The 21690-nt window shown below is 43.1% G+C and overlaps 1 protein-coding gene across 1 annotated transcript in view; it reads left to right on the forward strand.

Annotated features, from left to right (window-relative positions):
• Window positions 1-1506: 1506 nt before the first annotated feature.
• Window positions 1507-21690, forward strand: part of LOC138663778 (oocyte zinc finger protein XlCOF6-like) — a 54979-nt gene continuing 34795 nt past the window's right edge. Inside the window, exons 1-6 of the mRNA XM_069750112.1 lie at window positions 1507-1558; window positions 18408-18559; window positions 18689-18868; window positions 18952-19075; window positions 19159-19256; window positions 19455-19545. Of these exons, the coding sequence (XP_069606213.1) occupies window positions 18422-18559; window positions 18689-18868; window positions 18952-19075; window positions 19159-19256; window positions 19455-19545 (631 nt within the window). The 5' untranslated portion in view covers window positions 1507-1558; window positions 18408-18421. The remainder of the gene's footprint in view (window positions 1559-18407; window positions 18560-18688; window positions 18869-18951; window positions 19076-19158; window positions 19257-19454; window positions 19546-21690) is intronic.

Raw genomic sequence — 21690 nt, forward strand, 5'->3', positions numbered from 1 at the left:
TCTATTGTTCCTCCTAAGATGATAGAATACTGAAGGCTCAGTAAACTAAATAGATGATGTAATAAATGAGCTACTAACAATGCAATAATGAAGAAGAAATAAAGCCTTCATGAAAGGTGGCATAGTGATTACACCCCACTCTGGATCTTGAAGCCAATCAGCAAATTTAAGCATCATATTAGTTTTCAGCAACACAAAAATATGTTAAGCTCAACTGTTTTCATCATTGAACCCATTTGGCTGGAGAACAGTGTTATCGGATTACACTAACTCATTCAGGATTTTGGGTCCCTAAAAACAATGGGACCGTGTTCGGAAGAGATCCGAGTGTGGTCCGATTTTCATGCACTAATAGAATGGAGAATTTTTCATTTTAATTTTCATGTCAGAGACAAACAGATCCCACTCTGATCACAGTGTGATTACCATAATCGGACCGGTTTTCTCAGATGTGGAGAATAAGGTTGTGTGAACACCTCATCTAAAAGTGATAAGAAAAGTCTATTCTTTGGATCAGAACTAATTATAAGGATTTTTAACATTTTACTTACAGTAAGCAGAGAAAAAACACGGTTTTACAGAAAAGTAAAAGAACGGGAGAAACTTCTACCAAGATGCAGCAAATCTATAAACAGAGAGCACCGGACCCTCGGAACTGAGCTCAGGGCAGAGAAATGAAGGTGTATGGGGACAACTGGGGGGAAACAATAAGGAATATGCACGTGCTGCGGATTTAGCTGCGGATCCGCAACGGATTTGATGCTTTGGATTCGCAGCAGTTTTACATGTGTTTACAGAACCATGTAAACCTATGGAAAACAAAATCCGCAGTGCACATGCTCCGTACACCCCATACACATGCGGCTTTTCTCTGTACAGCTCGTACACATGTGGCACTTTTCCATGCGTACACGCATGGCTCCGCTCCGTACACCTTGTACACGCACGGCTCCGCTCCGTACACCTCGTACACACATGGCTCTGCTCCGTACACCTCGTACACACGGCTCCGCTTCGTACACACACGGCTCCGCTCCGTACACCTCGTACACACTGCTCCGCTGAGTACATCTCATACACACACGGCTCCGCTTCGTACACCTCGTACACGCACGGCTCCGCACACCTCGTACACACGGCTCCGCTCTGTACACCTCATACACACACGGCTCCGCTCTGTACACCTCGTACACACACGGCTCTGCTCCATACACCTCGTACAAACACGACTCTGCTCCGTACACCCCGTACACACACGGCTCTGCTCCGTACACCTCGTACACACACGGCTCTCCTCCGTATACCACCTCGTACACGCACGGCTCCGCTCTGTACACCTCATACACACATGGCTCTGCTACATCCACACTGTAAACCCCTCCTGACCCCACACATAAACTTCCCCTCATCCAGCACCATGACAACCAGCACAGCAGAGTCCTGCATACACTGAGGCCCCTGATCATGTGACCCCTGACTCCTCCCCTCCTGTGACCTCATCACAGGTCCTGTGCGCACAGAGCAGCCATATATGTGGTGTGCGGCTCTGCAGGTGGAGGTAGGTGCTGGAGATTCCCCATTACTAGGGGGGGCAGTAACCCCTTCAGTGCTGACACTACTGTGCCCTCTGCCTCCCTTACCTCTAGTGCTGGGACCTTTCTCCCATTTCTCTGTATTTTGTCACCATTTTCGGCTCCATATAATAATATCTGACGTCTATTCATATATTTGGGGAACAGGAGAACGTCAGGAATTCCCTCATTGCTGCCCCTGTATATTTCCTGTGATCGTGAATACCTAGAGGAGGTCGTTTATTACACCACTTTCCCACAATAACAGCACATTTTCTGGGAATCTCGTCTCTCTGTTAGAGGTGGAGTTATTATTTTTCTATGGTGATAACTGACATCCTGCGATCAGACATTGAGATGCCGATACCCTGTGTAACCACCTAGATGAGACAGTCGCTATTAATCGCAGCATCTAAGCAGTTAATCAGCCCTAGCAATCAGCGTGATGTGATAGAACCTCCTGATGTGCACACTGCCTCCTCTTAGCATGGGATATATACTAAGGCCGGGGACACACACAACGTATAAAAAAACAGACCGTTTTTGACGGACGAGAATCGCACAAATGTTACCAAAACATTGATCCGAGTGCAGTGCGAGGATGCGATTTTCTCGCATCAAATGATCCGTGTGACATCCGTGTGACATCCGTACTGCGTGTTTTTATCGCAGGCTTGCAAAACCGACATACGGCTATACAAGGGATCAATGTGACAAAAAAAAAAACATATATACTGTCTATATATATATATATATATATATATATATATATATATATATATATATATATATATATATATATATATATATATATGTCAGTAGACACATATATGTATATATATTAATATTTCATCCAGCGCGATATAGCAGAAAGCCGGTAATTCAATTACCGGCTTTTGCTTTCTCCTTCCTAAAACCCGACATGATATGAGACATGGTTTACATACAGTAAACCATGTCATATCACCATTTTATTTTGCATATTCCACACTACTAATGTCAGTAGTGTGTCTATGCAAAATTTGGCCGTTCTAGCTAGTAAATTAAGGGGTTAAATGGCGGAAAAAATTGGCGTGGGCTCCCGCACAATTTTCTCCGCCAGAGTAGTAAAGCCAGTGACTGAGGGCAGATATTAATAGCCTGGAGAGGGTCCATGGTTATTGGCCCCCCCTTGGCTAAAAACACCTGCCCCCAGCCACCCCAGAAAAGGCACATCTGGAAGATGCGCCTATTCTGGAACTTGGCCACTCTCTTCCCATTCCCGTGTAGCGGTGGGATATGGGGTAATGAAGGGTTAATGTCACCTTGCTATTGTAAGGTGACATTAAGCCAAATTAATAATGGAGAGGCGTCAATTATGACACCTATCCATTATTAATCCAATACTAGTAAAGGGTTAAAAAAAACACAAACACACACACATTATTAAAAATTATTTTAATGAAATAAAAACAAAGGTTGTTATAATATTTTATTGAACGCCCAATCCACTCACTGAAGACCCTCGATCTGTAACAAAAAAAACATAATAAACCAACAATATCCTTACCTTCCGCATATCTGTAAAGTCCAACGATGTAAATCCATCTGAAGGGGTTAAAATATTTTGCAGCCACGAGCTTTGCTAATGCAGCAGCTCATGTCTGCAAAACCCCGGGGAATGTAGGTAAAGTAGGTCAATGATCTATATTTACCTGCATTTGCGGTGAGGCGCCCTCTGCTGGCTGTTCTTAGATCGTGGGAACTTTCCTAGAAAGCTCCCTGGCTCGAGTTCATAAGAGGCGCCCTCTGCTGGTTGTCCTCATATGAACTCGAGCCAGGGAGCTTTCTAGGAAAGTTCCCACGATCTAGGAACAGCCAGCAGAGGGCGCCTCACCGCAAATGCAGGTAAATATAGGTCAATTACCTACTTTACCTACATTCTCCGGGGTTTTGCAGACATGAGCTGCTGCATTAGCAAAGTAGTGATGGGTAGTTCGTGAGTGAGTAGTTCAAAATGAACTAATCTTCAGAGTGAACTAGTTCACCATCCTGACAGAGATTAGTTCATTATGAACTAAACAGCAAGTGGAAGGAGACAGAGAGTGATCCCTCACACAGCTCCTCACACTGAAGATCCCTGGTCTCACACTTGCTCTTTATAGCTCCTGATGCTGGAAAAGAAGGTAGTAAAACACTATACCACACATCAAAAAGTAAATACAAATATAATAGTAATAATAAAAACTGAAATTGTACAGTAGACAGACACAGCTCATGTGTGTACGAGAGAGAGTGTTTCTGTGGTGGTTCATGCCCCTCACCAGTGTTTGTGATAAGATCAGCCTCCTGGAGAGGATCAGCCTCCTGGAGAGGGTCAGCCTCCTGGAGAGGATCAGCCTCCTGGAGAGGGTCAGCCTCCTGGAGAGGATCAGCCTCCTGTAGAGGGTCAGCCTCCTGGAGAGGATCAGCCTCCTGGAGAGGATCAGCCTCCTGTAGAGGGTCAGCCTCCTGGAGAGGATCAGCCTCCTGGAGAGGATCAGCCTCCTGGAGAGGGTCAGCCTCCTGGAGAGGATCAGCCTCCTGTAGAGGATCAGCCTTCTGTAGCCTAGAAGATCAGTCTTGCTAAAATCTTTACCACTGGCTCCTGTTCTGTTCTCAGCTCCCTCATACACAATCATTATGAGTCAGTACTCTACACAATAATACAGGGGGAACTGCTGCTGGGCTCAGTGAGATGCATCACGTTGAACTAGGCTGTCCTGAGTCATTCTCAGCAGAACATCTAGTTCAGCAGTTCACATAGTTCAGTTAGTTCACAGGTCACATGACATGATGCATTCCCTATCAGCTCCTCCCAGGACAGGGTGGAGAATTATCAGGCTGTCTAATAGGAAGATTTTCTTTGCCCCATAGCAACCAATCACAGGTCAGCTTTCTGATACTGCAGCAGTGCAGTGCTCTGGCAAGTGAAATCTGAGCTTTGATTGGATGCTATGGGCAGCTGGTAAATCTGTAGTTCTGTGTAGTTTCACCACATCTCTTCCTTTTGCCACCTACTGCAGTGGTGTGAAATGAATACTGTCTGACTGCTCAGTGCTCAATACCAGAGACTGCAAGTGACCGTAAGGTGTGCAGATAATACACTGAAGAGACAGAAGCCAGGTATGGAATCATTTCACACTTAGTGGAGATCAGAAGAAAGCAAAATGTACCTACTGCGCAAATGTGATAAGTGTAGCTTGCGGTTCTGTGGGTAATCTGTCACGCCACTTAAATAATAATAATAATAATAATAATAATAAATATTTCAAAGAAAAAAAAGAAATTACTAACTTTAATAAATAACTTTTGATTTTTTTTTCTCCAGACTGAGTACCCCTTTAACCCCTTCCCGACCCATGACGCCACGTAGGCGTCATGAATGTCGGTGCCAATCCGACCCATGACGCCTATGTGGCGTCATGGAAAGATCGCGTCCCTGCAGATCGGGTGAAAGGGTTAACTCCCATTTCACCCGATCTGCAGGGACAGGGGGAGTGGTACATCAGCCCAGGGGAAGTGGCTTCACCCCCCCGTGGCTACGATCGCTCTGATTGGCTGTTGAAAGTGAAACTGCCAATCAGGGCGATTTGTAATATTTCACCTATTATAACTGGTGAAATATTACAATCCAGCCATGGCTGATGCTGCAATATCATCGGCCATGGCTGGAAACACTAATGTGCCCCCACCCAACCCCACCGATCGCCCCCCCAGCCCCCCGATCTGTCCGGTACACTGCTCCGGCTCCCCTCCGTCCTGTGCTCCGCTCCCCCCGTGCTCTTGTCCAATCACCCCCCCTGCACTCCGATCCACCCCCCGTGCTCCGTTCCACCCCCCCGTGCTCCGTTCCACCCCCCCGTGCTCCGTTCCACCCCTCCCGCGCTCCGATCCACCCCCCCATGCTCCGATCCCCCCGTGCTCCCCCTCACCCCATCATACTTACCGATCCTGCCGGGGTCCGTCCGTCTTCTCCATTTTTTTTTTTCCACTAATGTTAGTATAGGGTTAGGGGTAGGGGTAGGGTTAGGGTTAGGAATGTGCACACGTATTCTGGTCCTCTGCGGATTTTTCCGCTGCGGATTTATGGCGGATTTACCGCGTTTTTTCTGCGCATTTCACTGCGGTTTTACAACTGCGATTTTCTATTGGAGCAGTTGTAAAACCGCTGCGGAATCCGCACAAAGAAGTGACATGCTGCGGAATGTAAACCGCTGCGTTTCCGTGCAGTTTTTCCGCAGCATGTGTACAGCGATTTTTGTTTCCCATAGGTTTACATTGAAACTGTAAACTCATGGGAAACTGCTGCGGTTTCGCAGCGTTTTCCGCATTAGGCTATGTGCACACGGTGTGGATTCGCAGCAGTGTTCCATCAGGTTTACAGTACCATGTAAACCTATGGAAAACCAAAATCCGCTGTGCCCATGGTGCGGAAAATACCGCGCGGAAACGCTGCGTTGTATTTTCCGCAGCAAATCTCACACAAATCCGCAACGTGGGCACATAGCCTTAGGGTTAGGGTTGGGATTAGGGTTGTGGTTAGGGTTGTGATTAGGGTTATGGCTACAGTTGGGATTAGGGTTAGGGGTGTGGGGGGGTTAGTGTTGGAGGTAGAATTGAGGGGTTACCACTGTTTAGGCACATCAGGGGTCTCCAAACGCAACATGGCGCCACCATTGATTCCAGCCAATCTTGTATTCAAAAAGTCAAATGGTGCTCCCTCAATTCCGAGCCCCGACGTGTGCCCAAACAGTGGTTTACCCCCACATATGGGGTACCAGCATACTCAGGATAAACTGCGCAACAATTACTGGGGTCCAATTTCTCCTGTTACCCTTGTGAAAATAAAAAAATGCTTGCTAAAACATCATTTTTGAGGAAAGAAAAATGATTTTTTATTTTCACGGCTCTGCGTTGTAAACGTCTGTGAAGCACTTGGGGGTTCAAAGTGCTCACCACATATCTAGATAAGTTCCTTGGGGGGTCTAGTTTCTAAAATGGGGTCACTTGTGGGAGGTTTCTACTGTTTAGGCACACCAGGGGCTCTGCAAACGCAACGTGACGCCCGCAGACCATTCCATCAAAGTCTGCATTTCAAAAGTCACTACTTCCCTTCTGAGCCCCGACGTGTGCCCAAACAGTGGTTTACCTCCACACATGGGGTATGAGCGTACTCAGGAGAAACTGGACAACAAATATTGGGGTCAAATTTCTCCTGTTACCCTTGGGAAAATTAAAAAATTCTGGGTTAAATAATTATTTTTGATGAAAGAAAATGTATTTATTATTTTCACGGCTCTGCATTATAAACTTCTGTGAAGCACTTGGGGGTTCAAAGTGCTCACCACACATCTAGATAAGTTCCTTTCGGGGTCTAGTTTCCAAAATGGGGTCACTTGTGGGGGGTTTCTACTGTTTAGCCACATCAGGGGCTCTGCAAACGCAACGTGACGCCCGCAGAGCATTCCATCAAAGTCTGCATTTCAAAACGTCACTACTTCACTTCCGAGCCCCGGCATGTGCCCAAACAGTAGTTTACCCCCACATATGGGGTATCAGCGTACTCAGGACAAACTGGACAACAACATTTGGGGTCCAATTTCTCCTATTACCCTTGGCAAAATAGGAAATTCCAGGCTAAAAAAATCATTTTTGAGGAAAGAAAAATTATTTTTTATTTTCATGGCTCTGCGTTATAAACTTCTGTGACGCACTTGGGGGTTCAAAGTCCTCACCACACATCTAGATTAGTTCCTTTGGGGGTCTAGTTTCCAAAATGGGGTCATTTCTGGGGGATCTCCAATGTTTAGGCACACAGGGGCTCTCCAAACGTGACATGGTGTCCGCTAATGATTGGAGCTAATTTTCCATTTAAAGAGCCCTGCCGTGCGCACAAACAGTGGTTTACCCCCACATATGGGGTATCAGCGTACTCAGGACAAACTGGACAACAACATTTGGGGTCCAATTTCTCCTATTACCCTTGGCAAAATAGGAAATTCCAGGCTAAAAAAATCATTTTTGAGGAAAGAAAAATTATGTTTTATTTTCATGGCTCTGCGTTATAAACTTCTGTGAAGCACCTGGGGGTTTAAAGTGCTCAATATGCATCTAGATAAGTTCCTTGGGGGGTCTAGTTTCCAAAATGGGGTCACTTGTGGGGGAGCGCCAATGTTTAGGCACACAGGGGCTCTCCAAACGCGACATGGTGTCCGTTAACGATGGAGATAATTTTTCATTCAACAAGTCAAATGGCGCTCCTTCCCTTCCGAGCCTTACCATGTGCCCAAACAGTGGTTTACCCCCACATGTGAGGTATTGGTGTACTCAGGAGAAATTGCCCAACAAATTTTAGGATCCATTTTATCCTGTTGCCCATGTGAAAATGAAAAAATTGAGGCTAAAAGAATTTTTTTCTGAAAAAAAAAAAGTACTTTTTCATTTTTACGGATTAATTTGTGAAGCACCTGGGGGTTCAAAGTGCTCACTATGCATCTAGATAAGTTCCTTGGGGGGTCTAGTTTCCAAAATGGGGTCACTTGTGGGGGAGCTCCAATTTTTAGGCACACGCGGGCTCTCCAAACGTGACATGGTGTCCGCTAAAGAGTGGAGCCAATTTTTCATTCAAAAAGTCAAATGGCGCTCCTTCCCTTCCAAGCCCTGCCGTGCGCCCAAACAGTGGTTTACCCCCACATATGAGGTATCAGCGTACTCAGGACAAATTGGACAACAACTTTCGTGGTTCAGTTTCTCCTTTTACCATTGGGAAAATAAAAAAATTGTTGCTAAAAGATAATTTTTGTGACTAAAAAGTTAAATGTTCATTTTTTCCTTCCATGTTGCTTCTGCTGCTGTGAAGCACCTGAAGGGTTAATAAACTTCTTGAATGTGGTTTTGAGTACCTTGAGGGGTGCAGTTTTTAGAATGGTGTCACTTTTGGGTATTTTCAGCCATATAGACCCCTCAAACTGACTTCAAATGTGAGGTGGTCCCTAAAAAAAATGGTTTTGCAAATTTCGTTGTAAAAATGAGAAATCGCTGGTCAAATTTTAACCCTTATAACTTCCTAGCAAAAAAAAATTTTGTTTCCAAAATTGTGCTGATGTAAAGTATACATGTGGGAAATTTTATTTATTAACTATTTTGTGTCACATAACTCTCTGGTTTAACAGAATAAAAATTAAAAATGTGAAAATTGCGAAATTTTCGCCAAATTTCCGTTTTTATCACAAATAAACGCAGAATTTATTGACCTAAATTTACCACTAACATGAAGCCCAATATGTCACGAAAAAACAGTCTCAGAACCGCTAGGATCCGTTGACGCGTTTTTGAGTTATTACCTCATAAAGGGACACTGGTCAGAATTGCAATAAACGGCAAGGTCTTTAAGGTCAAAATAGGCTGGGTCATGAAGGGGTTAACAAGAGTTTGTTATGTAATGATCAGATGTATTAACTATTTCTGATAATTTTAACAAAACTATAACTCTTCCTAGGAGCCACAGCTTCTGTGTAACGAACTAGAACTGATCCATCTCTTCTCAGCAGAATCCAGAGAAATACTGAACTAAATGAACTAATCCTTTGAACTAATCTTTTCAGTGAACTAGTTCATGGTGAACTAATCACCAAAATGAACTAGATTTCCCATCACTATAGCAAAGCTCGTGGCTGCAAAATATTTTAACCCCTTCAGATGAATTTACATCGTTGGACTTTACAGATCTGCGGAAGGTAAGGATATTGTTGGTTTATTATGTTTTTTTTGTTACAGATCGAGGGTCTTCAGTGAGTGGATTGGGCGTTCAATAAAATATTACAACAACCTTTGTTTTTATTTCATTAAAATAATTTTTAATAATGTGTTTGTGTTTTTTTTAATTCTTTACTAGTATTGGATTAATAATGGATAGGTGTCATAATTGACGCCTCTCCATTATTAATTTGGCTTAAGGTCACCTTACAATAGCAAGGTGACATTAACCCTTCATTACCCCATATCCCACCGCTACACGGGAATGGGAAGAGAGTGGCCAAGTTCCAGAATAGGCGCATCTTCCAGATGTGCCTTTTCTGGGGTGGCTGGGGGCAGATGTTTTTAGCCAGGGGGGGGGGGCAATAACCATGGACCCTCTCCAGGCTATTAATATCTGCCCTCAGTCACTGGCTTTACTACTCTGGCGGAGAAAATTGTGCGGGAGCCCACGCCAATTTTTTCCGCCATTTAACCCCTTAATTTACTAGCTAGAACGGCCAAATTTTGCATAAATGGTGATATGAGATGGCTTACTGTATGTAAACCATGTCTCATATCATGTCGGTAGAAATACCCTGGTTTAGGGAAAGAGGGGAAAAAAAAAAAAAAAAAAAGAGACAAGTGCGGCGCTTCCTCTGAGCGTAATACGTTTTTACCAACAAGTTAAAAACATTTCTTTTATTTGTAGTTATGCTCACCTTCTATCGGTAAGAAATGCACGTTGAGATTCTCAAGGAATCAATTCTTTAGGCAACTCTTCTTCGTATGTTGTATAATCCAATAAGGTGTGCAGCTCACTTTGGAGAACTATGTGTTGATCCTGCTTCAGAGCACAATAAATGCTTCTGCATTACGGTCACACCGCTGGAGCATATACCAAAAGGGGCTAATAACAGGAACAAATTATTAAACCGCAAGGAGTCATATTGGATATATAGGTTACAAAGCCTTTATCCAAATGGACTTAATGATGTAGTAGAGAATGTGTAAGGGTTTGTCATAAATAGCTCAGTCGTTCGCGCATGTGTCAATACAACAACACAAAAAGGAAGGGGGAGGGGAAAAAAAAAAAAAAAAAAAAAGGAAGGAAAAAAGAAAAAAGAAAAAAAAAAAAAAAGGGAAGGGAAAAAAAAGAAAAAAAAGGGAGAATTCCCTTTTTTTTTTTTTTTTATATATTTTTTTTAAATATATTGATGAGGTATTGGAATGAATCATATTTATGATTGTGTATATACCTATATTTTTAATGTTGTGTTTGTTCGTAACAGTGTAATACCATGTATCTAAAAGCTCATTTTGGATAGAATAGAAGTACTAAACTGCTCTTTTATATATATAGGATAAATGTGTCTCTTTAGAGGCTACCATGTAGTTAGTCATCAGGAAAGGAGAACCTGATCCCCGGTCCCGCCCTGCTAATCCCTTCTAGGAACCCTCATAAATAAGAGAACTTGGAGGTTGTAACATCATTTTATAGTGCTTATTGTATTGTTTGTTCTTTTTGTTTTTTTACTACCTGATAAAGGCTGCACTGTAAAAATAGCAGCCGAAACGCGTTGTACTGTTTTTTAAAAAAATTTACAAATATATTTTATTTTGAGAAAATAAATGAATTTTTTAACATTTTTTACTTGAAGTGGATGAATTAAAAAAATCCGTAGGTGCTTAGCGCCACATTTACTTGGAGTTTTTTTTTTTTTTTTCTCTTTCATATCATGTCGGGTTTTAGGAAAGAGAAAGCTGTCTAGCGCTGGAAGAAATATTAATAAATATATATATATATATATATATATGTGTCTCACTGACATATATATATATATATATATATATATATATATATATACCTATTCTATGTGTACACATTTATTCTACCTATTCTATTCTAAGCTGTCAGTGTGATTTTACTGTACACCGCACTGAATTACCGGCTTTTCTCTCTAACAGCGCTCCGTATTCCTCGCAAGTCACACTGCTGGTCCGTGTGTGATCCGTATTTTTGGGGCTCCCATAGACTTTCATTGGCGATTCTCGGCCGAGAAACGCTGACAATCGCAGCATGCTGCGATTTCACTCGGATCCTGAATACGGCCGAGAAAATTTCGGATGTTCGGAGCTGCCCCATTGATTAACATTGGGACGAGTGCTATGCGATTTTTTTTATCGCATTGCACTCGTCCGTATTACGGTCTAGTGTGACCCCGGCCTAACGATGAGGTTCAGAGAAGGACTAAAGGGACTCTGTCACCTGAATTTGGCGGGACTGGTTTTCGGTCATATGGGCGGGGTTTTCGGGTGTTTGATTCACCCTTTCCTTACCCGCTGGCTGCATGCTGGCTGCAATATTGGATTGAAGTTCATTCTCTGTCCTCCGTAGTACACGCCTGCGCAAGGCAATCTTGGGTTAAAGGTATTTTCGATCACTACAGCGAGAATCCTGAGGCTTTCATCATTCCTCGTTTCTCCTACTTCACAAATACAGGAGTGATGATCACACATCTGTTTTCATCCTTGTCTGCGTCAACTCCTACAACCTCTACGTCTGTTGTTAGGCGGTGACACAATTATACTGTGGACGGTGCTTGATGACACAGATGCCGTCCAACAAAGCGTATTTTTGTGGCTGAGACTTGTGGTGATTTACCTTCCCAGCTTTTTGGTAGTGGTTCCCAGTTATTAGTATTTACTGACCCTGGTTTGTTTTCCTGTGATACCCCGCTACCTGACTTAGTTTATCTGACACCGGTTGTTGACTCTGAACTGAGTAACCCTGTGTTTGTCGATTGTGCTTCAGACTCCGTTCTCCTAGTTCTGACAATGGTTCTCCTGACTACATTTCTGACTCTGTCCCGTCCCTCACTGGTTTTGATCCCATTTCTCAACTCTCCTCTCTCAGCTCTCACTACCGGTTGACATCCACTCTGTAAATTTAACCTCAAGGACCCGGTAGTATTTCAGATTCTTGTACAAGGATTAAGGGATGAAGGCCATTTTTCCTCTGAGACCTGCAAAGTAGAGTGACTTGAGAAACATTTGTCCTTTTTACGCCCTTTTTATGCCACACACACAAAACAAAAAGATTGAGCACCTTCCAGCTGTTGTCAATCAAATGCAAGACCAAGCCTAATTGGTTTAGGACCTTGTACAGTGTACTCAGCATCATTAAGACGCTCAGGCCCAGACCATTGAAGACCCTCTTCGACTACTTTCGCACCCAAGGTGAACCTTTCTGGCCAGTTTTCTTTGAGACCCGTGAGCACCTGTTTGATGATTTTGATGGTGTAGCAGTGAATAAACTAGTCTCTCTGTACCATAGGGACATACTGCTATTTTTTTTTACTGGAGCGTGCGGCTGCATGTATTTCTATGCAGCTCAATGCTCCAGTCCCGAGTGCCGGCGGCAGTGTCGAGTATTGAGGTGCGAGACTTGTGCGATTTTCTCGCTTGTGTGTCTCCAGCCTAACGCAGATTTTGTGTGTGTGTGTGTCTATTTACCTCTTTATGTACCATTTTATTATGTTTACTACTAAACACTGGGCTTGGCATTATCCATCAATCTATCTGTCTATAGATCTATCTATATTTCTATCTATAGATAGATATATCGATAGATAGATATATAGATAGATTGATAATAGATCTATAGATAGATGGATAGATATGGGATAGATAGATGATAGATCTATAGATGGATAGATAGATATGGGATATATATATCTATCCATCTATGTATCTATCTGACTGTGTGTGTACACATCGGTCAATGGAGTATGTAATTGAAGAAGTTGGACAAGAAACACATCACATTTCTTTTTTTTTTGTTAAATAATAGATCTTTATTTAGCTTACTAATCCTCATGAAAAAACACATGAAAATTCACATCAAATCCGCACGGATTTTGACCTGTGTTGTCACGGGGCTACCGCAACAGAGAGGTTCCAGAGAACCGCAGCGCTCTGGGCCTCGTTCACACACAGTGAACAGAAGCTCTTCACCTGTACTCTGACCTAGCTGCTTTGTGCCAGCAGTACAGGAGTTAACCTTATTGTTAAGTTGCTGAGAGCTGGGTCTCTCAGCTGAAGTGGATTTTGTAATCTGATCCTCTATATAGACCCAGTCCTGACTTCAGCTAGTGTCAGTGATCAGTTCTACTGCCTGGCTTGGAGGTGGAGGATCGTAGTGTTGGAGGTTTATTTACAGAGATTGGTGTCTGCCGTTTTGGTTGCATGTTAAACCTGTTTTCCTTCCTAAGTTTATTCCTTCTCTTCCCTTCTCTGTGTTTCCTCTGTGGTTGTGTGAGCATTTGGTGAGTTTGAATCTTTTAGTTACCTTGTCTGTATACCCTGTTATTTGTTGTATTATTACACTGGTGCAGTCCACCTCCTTTGGGGGGAGAGGGGGCCACTGATAGGGCCTGTACAGGAGACAGGGATACGCTGGCGGCTCTGGCCTCCTAACCATCATAGGTACCCCCGAGATAAGGGAAAGCCAGGGCCCCCTTCAAGTGGTAGGGACAGGTGCGGGTCTCAGTACGCCGTCCTGCCCCTTTATCGCCGTTTACGGCGTGACATGTGTTTTCGGCCAAGAGATGCAGAATCTGCACAGAAAATTCCACAGGCAAAACTGCAACTTGTGCACATACCCTGAAAGAGACTCAGGAGAGTCAAATTGTTTTATTATAATGGCACATATACATCAGCTAAGAGCTGTGAATGGAAAATTCACTGTATAAATAAACTTCCACATTTCTGCATAAATCAGAGTGTGCAGAGAAATTACTGTGATAGGCTTTCACATACAGTTTCCCTACACACTTGCATGGGGCTGACGGGAACAAACAAGTACTTTACTTAGTCATTTCCATGAGTTCTACCTGACTAGAGTAATGGGTCCATACAAAGAATAAAACATCTATATGTTCTATCTCCTCATATATTTCCCTTTATTATAGTGGCTTATGAAAGTATTCACCATTTTGGAATTTTTTGTGTTTGCAACCTCACAACCTGTAATTTTTGTATTTTTGAAGGTTTCATCAGTTCATGTGAAGACCATGCCTACATTTGTGAACATTTTTTTCTTGTCAAGCAAACAATAAATAGGACAAAACAACTGAAAGCTTCATTGTGCATAACTATTCACGCCTCCTAATGTCAGTACTTTGTAGAGGCTCCTTTTGCAGCAATGACAACTGCAAGTCACTTTTCATAAGTCTCTATGAGCTTTATATATTTTGCTGCAGGGATTTTTGCCCATTCTTCAAGATAACACTGCTCCAGCTCCTTTAATTTAGATGTTTCCTCTGGTGAACAGCAATTTTCAAGTCTGAGCACAGATTTTCAATTGGATAAAGGTCGGGGATTTGACTAGGCCACTCCAAAACATTTACACTTTCCCCTTAATACACTCGAGCCTTGCTTTAGCTGTATGCTTTGGGCAATTGTCTTCTTAGAAGGTGAACCTCCATCCCAATATCAAATCAATGACAGACTGAAACAGGTTTTGCTTAGGACAGTCTCACATATCCAGATAATTCCGGTACCGGAAAAATCGGTACCGGAATTATCCGTGTCCGTGTGCCCGTGCATTTCTGTGGCACATCAGTGTGGCACACGTGTGCCGCCTGGGTACCACACGCACCGTGCAGGAGACAGCGCTAGAGATAAGCGCTGTCCCCTGCATCTGGTGCTGAAGCTGCCATTCATATCTTCTCTGCAGCAGCGTTTGCTGTAGAGAAGATATAGTAACATAGTTAGTAAGGCCGAAAAAAGACATTTGTCCATCCAGTTCAGCCTATATTCCATCATAATAAATCCCCAGATCTACGTCCTTCTACAGAACCTAATAATTGTATGATACGATATTGTTCTGCTCCAGGAAGACATGCAGGCCTCTCTTGAACCTCTCGACTGAGTTCGCCATCACCACCTCCTCAGGCAAGCAATTCCAGATTCTCACTGCCCTAACAGTAAAGAATCCTCTTCTATGTTGGTGGAAAAACCTTCTCTCCTCCAGACGCAAAGAATGCCCCCTTGTGCCCGTCACCTTCCTTGGTATAAACAGATCCTCAGCGAGATATTTGTATTGTCCCCTTATATACTTATACATGGTTATTAGATCGCCCCTCAGTCGTCTTTTTTCTAGACTAAATAATCCTAATTTCGCTAATCTATCTGGGTATTGTAGTTCTCCCATCCCCTTTATTAATTTTGTTGCCCTCCATTGTACTCTCTCTAGTTCCATTATATCCTTCCTGAGCACCGCTGCCCAAAACTGGACACAGTACTCCATGTGCGGTCTAACTAGGGATTTGTACAGAGGCAGTATAATGCTCTCATCATGTGTATCCAGACCTCTTTTAATGCACCCCATGATCCTGTTTGCCTTGGCAGCTGCTGCCTGGCACTGGCTGCTGCAGGTAAGTTTATCATTAACTAGGATCCCCAAGTCCTTCTCCCTGTCAGATTTACCCAGTGGTTTCCCGTTTAGTGTGTAATGGTGATATTGATTCCTTCTTCCCATGTGTATAACCTTACATTTATCATTGTTAAACCTCATCTGCCACCTTTCAGCCCAAGTTTCCAACTTATCCAGATCCATCTGTAGCAGAATACTATCTTCTCTTGTATTAACTGCTTTACATAGTTTTGTATCATCTGCAAATATCGATATTTTACTGTGTAAACCTTCTACCAGATCATTAATGAATATGTTGAAGAGAACAGGTCCCAATACCGACCCCTGCGGTACCCCAATGGTCACAGCGACCCAGTTAGAGACTATACCATTTATAACCACCCTCTGCTTTCTATCACTAAGCCAGTTACTAACCCATTTACACACATTTTCCCCCAGACCAAGCATTCTCATTTTGTGTACCAAGCTCTTGTGCGGCACGGTATCAAACGCTTTGGAAAAATCGAGATATACCACGTCCAATGACTCACCGTGGTCCAGCCTATAGCTTACCTCTTCATAAAAACTGATTAGATTGGTTTGACAGGAGCGATTTCTCATAAACCCATGCTGATATGGAGTTAAACAGTTATTCTCATTGAGATAATCCAGAATAACATCCCTCAGAAACCCTTCAAATATTTTACCAACAATAGAGGTTAGACTTACTGGCCTATAATTTCCAGGTTCACTTTTAGAGCCCTTTTTGAATATTGGCACCACATTTGCTATGCGCCAGTCCTGCGGAACAGACCCCGTCGCTATAGAGTCCCTAAAAATAAGAAATAATGGTTTATCTATTACATTACTTAGTTCTCTTAGTACTCGTGGGTGTATGCCATCCGGACCCGGAGATTTATCTATTTTAATCTTATTTAGCCGGTTTCGCACCTCTTCTTGGGTTAGATTAGTGACCCTTATTATAGGGTTTTCATTGTTTCTTGGGATCTCACCTAGCATTTCATTTTCCACCGTGAATACCGTGGAGAAGAAGGTGTTTAATATGTTAGCTTTTTCCTCGTCATCTACAACCATTCTTTCCTCACTATTTTTTAAGGGGCCTACATTTTCAGTTTTTATTCTTTTACTATTGATATAGTTGAAGAACAGTTTGGGATTAGTTTTACTCTCCTTAGCAATGTGCTTCTCTGTTTCCTTTTTGGCAGCTTTAATTAGTTTTTTAAACACCTGAAAAAAATCCTTTTTTTTTTTTGTTCGTGTTTAACATAAAGATCCCTTTCCCCACCCCCCTCCCACCCCCTGTGCACCCGCCCGTTGTTATTAAAATACTCACCCGGCTCCCTTGCTGGCGCTGCTTCCTGTCCTGGCCGCACCTTCTACTGTATGAGCGGTCACATGGGGCCGCCCATTACAGTAATGAATATACGGCTCCACCCTTATGGAGTGTTTTACACGGACCCATTGACTTTAATGGGTCCGTGTAATCCGTGCGCTCCAACGAACACTGACATGTCTCCGTGTTTTGCACACGGACACACGGTCCGTGAAAACACGCTGACATGTGCAGAGACACATTGATTTCAATGTGTCTATGTGAGTCAGTGTCTCCGGTACGTGAGGAAACTGTCACCTCACGTACCGGAGCCACTGACGTGTGAAACCGGCCTTAATAATATATGTATGTATTTCGCACCATCCATCTTGCCCTCAACTCAGACCATTTTCCCTGTCCCTGCTGCCAAAAACATCCCCTACAGCATGATGTTGCCACCACCAAATTACACTGTGCTCTTGGTGTTATGAGCTTTGTTGGTTTGCCGTCAGACATCACGTTTACCTTGGTGGCCAAAATGTTAAATTTTGGTCTCATCTGACCACAGCACCTACCTCCATACATTTGGGGGTCTAACACATGTCTTTTGGCAAACTCGAAAAGAGCCTTACAATTTTTGTGTGTAAATAAAGTTGTTATTCTGAAGACTCTTCCCTAAAGGCCACATCTGTGGAGTGTACGTTTATTGTGGTCATATGCACAGATACTCTAGTTTCTGGTTGGAAACTCTGCAGCTCATTCAGGGTTGCTTTGCTCTCTATGTGTTGCCTCTCTGATTAATGCCCTCCTTGCCTGTGCTGAGAATTTTGGTGGGTGTCCCTCTCTTGGCAAGTTTGCTGTGGTACTATGTTATTTCCATTTGATGATAATGGAGTTGATGGTACTCTGGGAGATCATCAAAGATTGAGATATTGGGATAGTTCCCAACAAGTGAGTCCCTGGCTTGTTTGGTGATCTCCTTGGTCATTGTTTTGTTTGGTTAGTGGTGCTGCAGCCTCTTTGGCCTTTCAAAAAAGCTGTGTATATACTGACAGAGCATGTGACACTTAGATTGCACACAGGGGGACTTCCTTTCACTAAGCTTATGACTTATGAAGGTAATTGCTTGCACTAGAAATTTTTAGGGGCTTCATCGCAGCAGGGGTGAATATGCGTCATACCGTGCACGAATCGGATAACAAAAATATTTAAACATAGGTTGTAATATAACAAAATAGCTAAAAGTCAAAGGGTGAATACTTTTGCAAGCCACTGTATCTCCAGTAATTATATTATTACATTTATGATTTTATATTGGCTCATCTTCCAGTTCAGATACATACAATGTCGGATCCTCTTAGTGGCGATCTACATAAGAGAATAACACTGATTGACCCTTCAAAGATGAATATGGACAGAGACAAGATGACAGAGAGGATATTACACCTCACCCTAGAGATCCTCTTCCGGCTTACTGGAGAGGTGAGAGATTCTGATGACGTCACATTACATCATTCTTATCTATGGGAATAACAGATGAACAGAACTGGAGAGGTGAGGACTCTAGAAATGTCTGTAGCGTGATTTACTAATGTGTCTCTCCATAACCAGAATTACACAGTAGTGAAGAAGACCTCTAGTGACCGCTGTCTGGCCCTTGTATCTGAGGGATGGGTAAGACCCCTGAGCCCAATTATGGGGCATCAACCTCCCCGCCTGATACATGAGGAAATCAATGACCAGAAGATTCTAGAACTCACCCACAAGATGATTAAGCTGTTAACTGGAGAGGTGACACTGCTGGGAATGCTGGGACATTTTACAGTAACGCTATGAAGGGATGGAGGGGATGACGGTGTCATTGTATGTGTCAGGTTCCTATAAAGTGTCAGGACATTGCAGTCTATTTCTCCATGGAGGAGTGGGAATATTTAGAAGGACACAAAGACCTGTACGAGGACGCCATAATGGAGGTTTCCCAGCCCCTCACATCACCAGGTAATAGACAGGACTAAATACACATGACCTATAATTATCTGTATGTAAAGAATGAATTCAGTCCCTCTATGTGTTTCCTCCAGCTCTATTCAGTAAGAGGACAACACCAGAGAGATGTCCCCGTCCTCTTCTTCCACAGGACTGTAAACAAGAAGATCCCAATCTTCCTCAGGATCATCAGGTAGATGGAGAGAATATGTCATGAGATCTCCCCTATGATGTGTAGACTGCTGTGAAGGTCTTGTGCTCAGTCTTGTTTTATCCACCAGTATTATATTTTTCATACTTGTGTAATGAGAACGGTGGAGATGGCAGGATTAGAGCTGACCATAGATGTGACTTCTCCATCTGTCTGTAACTTTTACAATATTTGTTTCAGGGTGAAAATCAGTCCCATATTAATACTGCAGCGACATATGTGAGGGTTGATCAGTGGTGTAAAGAGGAGATTCCTACAGATAACCGCCCAGGTGAGTAGTAACCACGAACTGCAAAGAAGTCACAGATTCTTCTATTACCGGATGTGGCTGCTTTATCAGTGGTGTAGTCCGGCCGTATCACAATCATTTGATCACCGTCTTCTGTTTAACTATTAAATGCATCTTTACCTTAAATTTAAGAGAGGACTGGATGCCTTTCTTGAAAAGTACCGTATAATGTTACAGGGTATATACACTAGATTCCTTGATAGGGCGTTGATCCAGGGAACTAGTCTGACTGCCGTATGTGGAGTCGGGAAGGAATTTTTTTCCCCAATGTAAAGCTTACTCTTTGCCACATGGGTTTTTTTTTTGCCTTCCTCTGGATCAACATGTTAGGGCATGTTAGGTTAGGCTATGGGTTGAACTAGATGGACTTAAAGTCTTCTTTCAACCTTAATAACTATGTTACTATGTTAAACTATCCCATCAACTTTGGCATTTGAATCCCTTCTCTTGAATTGAGATCTGTTTTTGGTGCATAGGATCCACCCTACCCTCTGGAATTACCACAATCATGTGGTCTCTAATCTGCTGTTCAACTACTAAGTGCTCCTTTACCTAAAGATAAACTACCATAGAAAACATACGATCAAACACCCAACAAAGTATGTAATAGAAAATGATACAAATACTTTATTAAATACACATAAAACAGGATATTCAGCAAGGCCAGGGAGGGAAGTAGGAAAAACTCAGGTCACAATGTGCAACAGGAAACGGCCAGGGGTACAGGCATGTGGACCATGTAAGTAATAACAATCAATATCTAGGTTCCAAAAGAGGACTCCTATATATGGCCATGGCAGGAACAAGATACCCAAATAGGGAATATAGCTAGAAAATACAACATCAACAATAGCTGCTATACAAGTGAAACATAATTACCTGCGCAGGCACAAAGTAAACCACGGTCCTCAGCGTGTACCCACCCCAACGCGCGTTTCAGCGTGATGAGCCTTTCTCAAGGGGTAACAGGTAAGGGGAAGTAACAGACTTAAAATAGGAAGCAACCACCAATCACTGCTCGGGATAACAGCTGAGTGGTATAATAACAATCAGTGTGTGCCGGAAAGGTGATGTCATAGATGCGCACATTACCCATGTTGCCATGGCAATCGATCTCGCTAAGCTGCGCCGACATCAAGTCATGACAGGGCATCGCCGCCATTATACCATCGCATAGCCGCCTCTGCTAAGTCCCGTCCACCAGTGATGACGCGTACATCACCGGGGCAACACAGGACGCTGGGCAGCGCCGCCGTCTGACGCCGGGAGGGAGGGAAACAATCCTTCACTCCACAGCGAAGAGAGACGCCGGAAGCCGGACAACGGACTGAGCGCCGCGGCACGCACGCGTCTAAGTGATGGGCATAATAGGGAGAATGAATATCGGCAGAAAAATATGCAGAAAGTATATGGAATAGTAGTATGGGCGCAATATATTACGACCAACCTGTAAGAATGCAGATGAAACCATCCAAATAGCACATATGTGTACTGCAATGTCCTATTAACTACCACCATAAATCCTAAATATATATATAAAAGGTATACAACAGACATGTACAATATCATATCAGCATAAGCAGATGGCGACGAAGTATGAATACACATAATATTCAGAAGCAGATCCAGATGTTCTTGCAGCCACATATGTTCAATAAAAGCGATGCCCAATCCATCCAGTACTGTACAAAATGTCCAAAGGGATTAGCTGCAGTACATAAACCGAGCAGAAGAGAAATGGATGGTTGCTAGGTAAAATAGAATAAAAGAAGTTAAAAACAAAGAAAACGCCTAACTGTGCACAAAGCCAGTGGAAACCATATATAGCATAATACAGTATAGGCCCGGAGAGGGAGGACTATCTCATAAGAAAGGAACAAAGCTAATTGTTTCATTTAACCCCTTGGGCTGGACAGTGTCCAAAGCCCAGATCCACCTTGTCTCACAGCGTGCCAATTTCTGACTCCGGCCACCCCCACGGATCCCGGGAATGGGCATGCTTCTCATGAAGCTGTGGTTTTCATATTTTGTTGCTGTGTTAAGACCTGGCTTGGTCAAATTGATCAGGTATTTGGGGCTAGTGGTGTGGATTCTCAGCCACCAGTGGATCAAACAGTGGAGAATCAG

This window comes from Ranitomeya imitator, chromosome 2, assembly GCF_032444005.1.
Source record: "Ranitomeya imitator isolate aRanImi1 chromosome 2, aRanImi1.pri, whole genome shotgun sequence".
Lineage (NCBI taxonomy): Eukaryota > Metazoa > Chordata > Amphibia > Anura > Dendrobatidae > Ranitomeya > Ranitomeya imitator.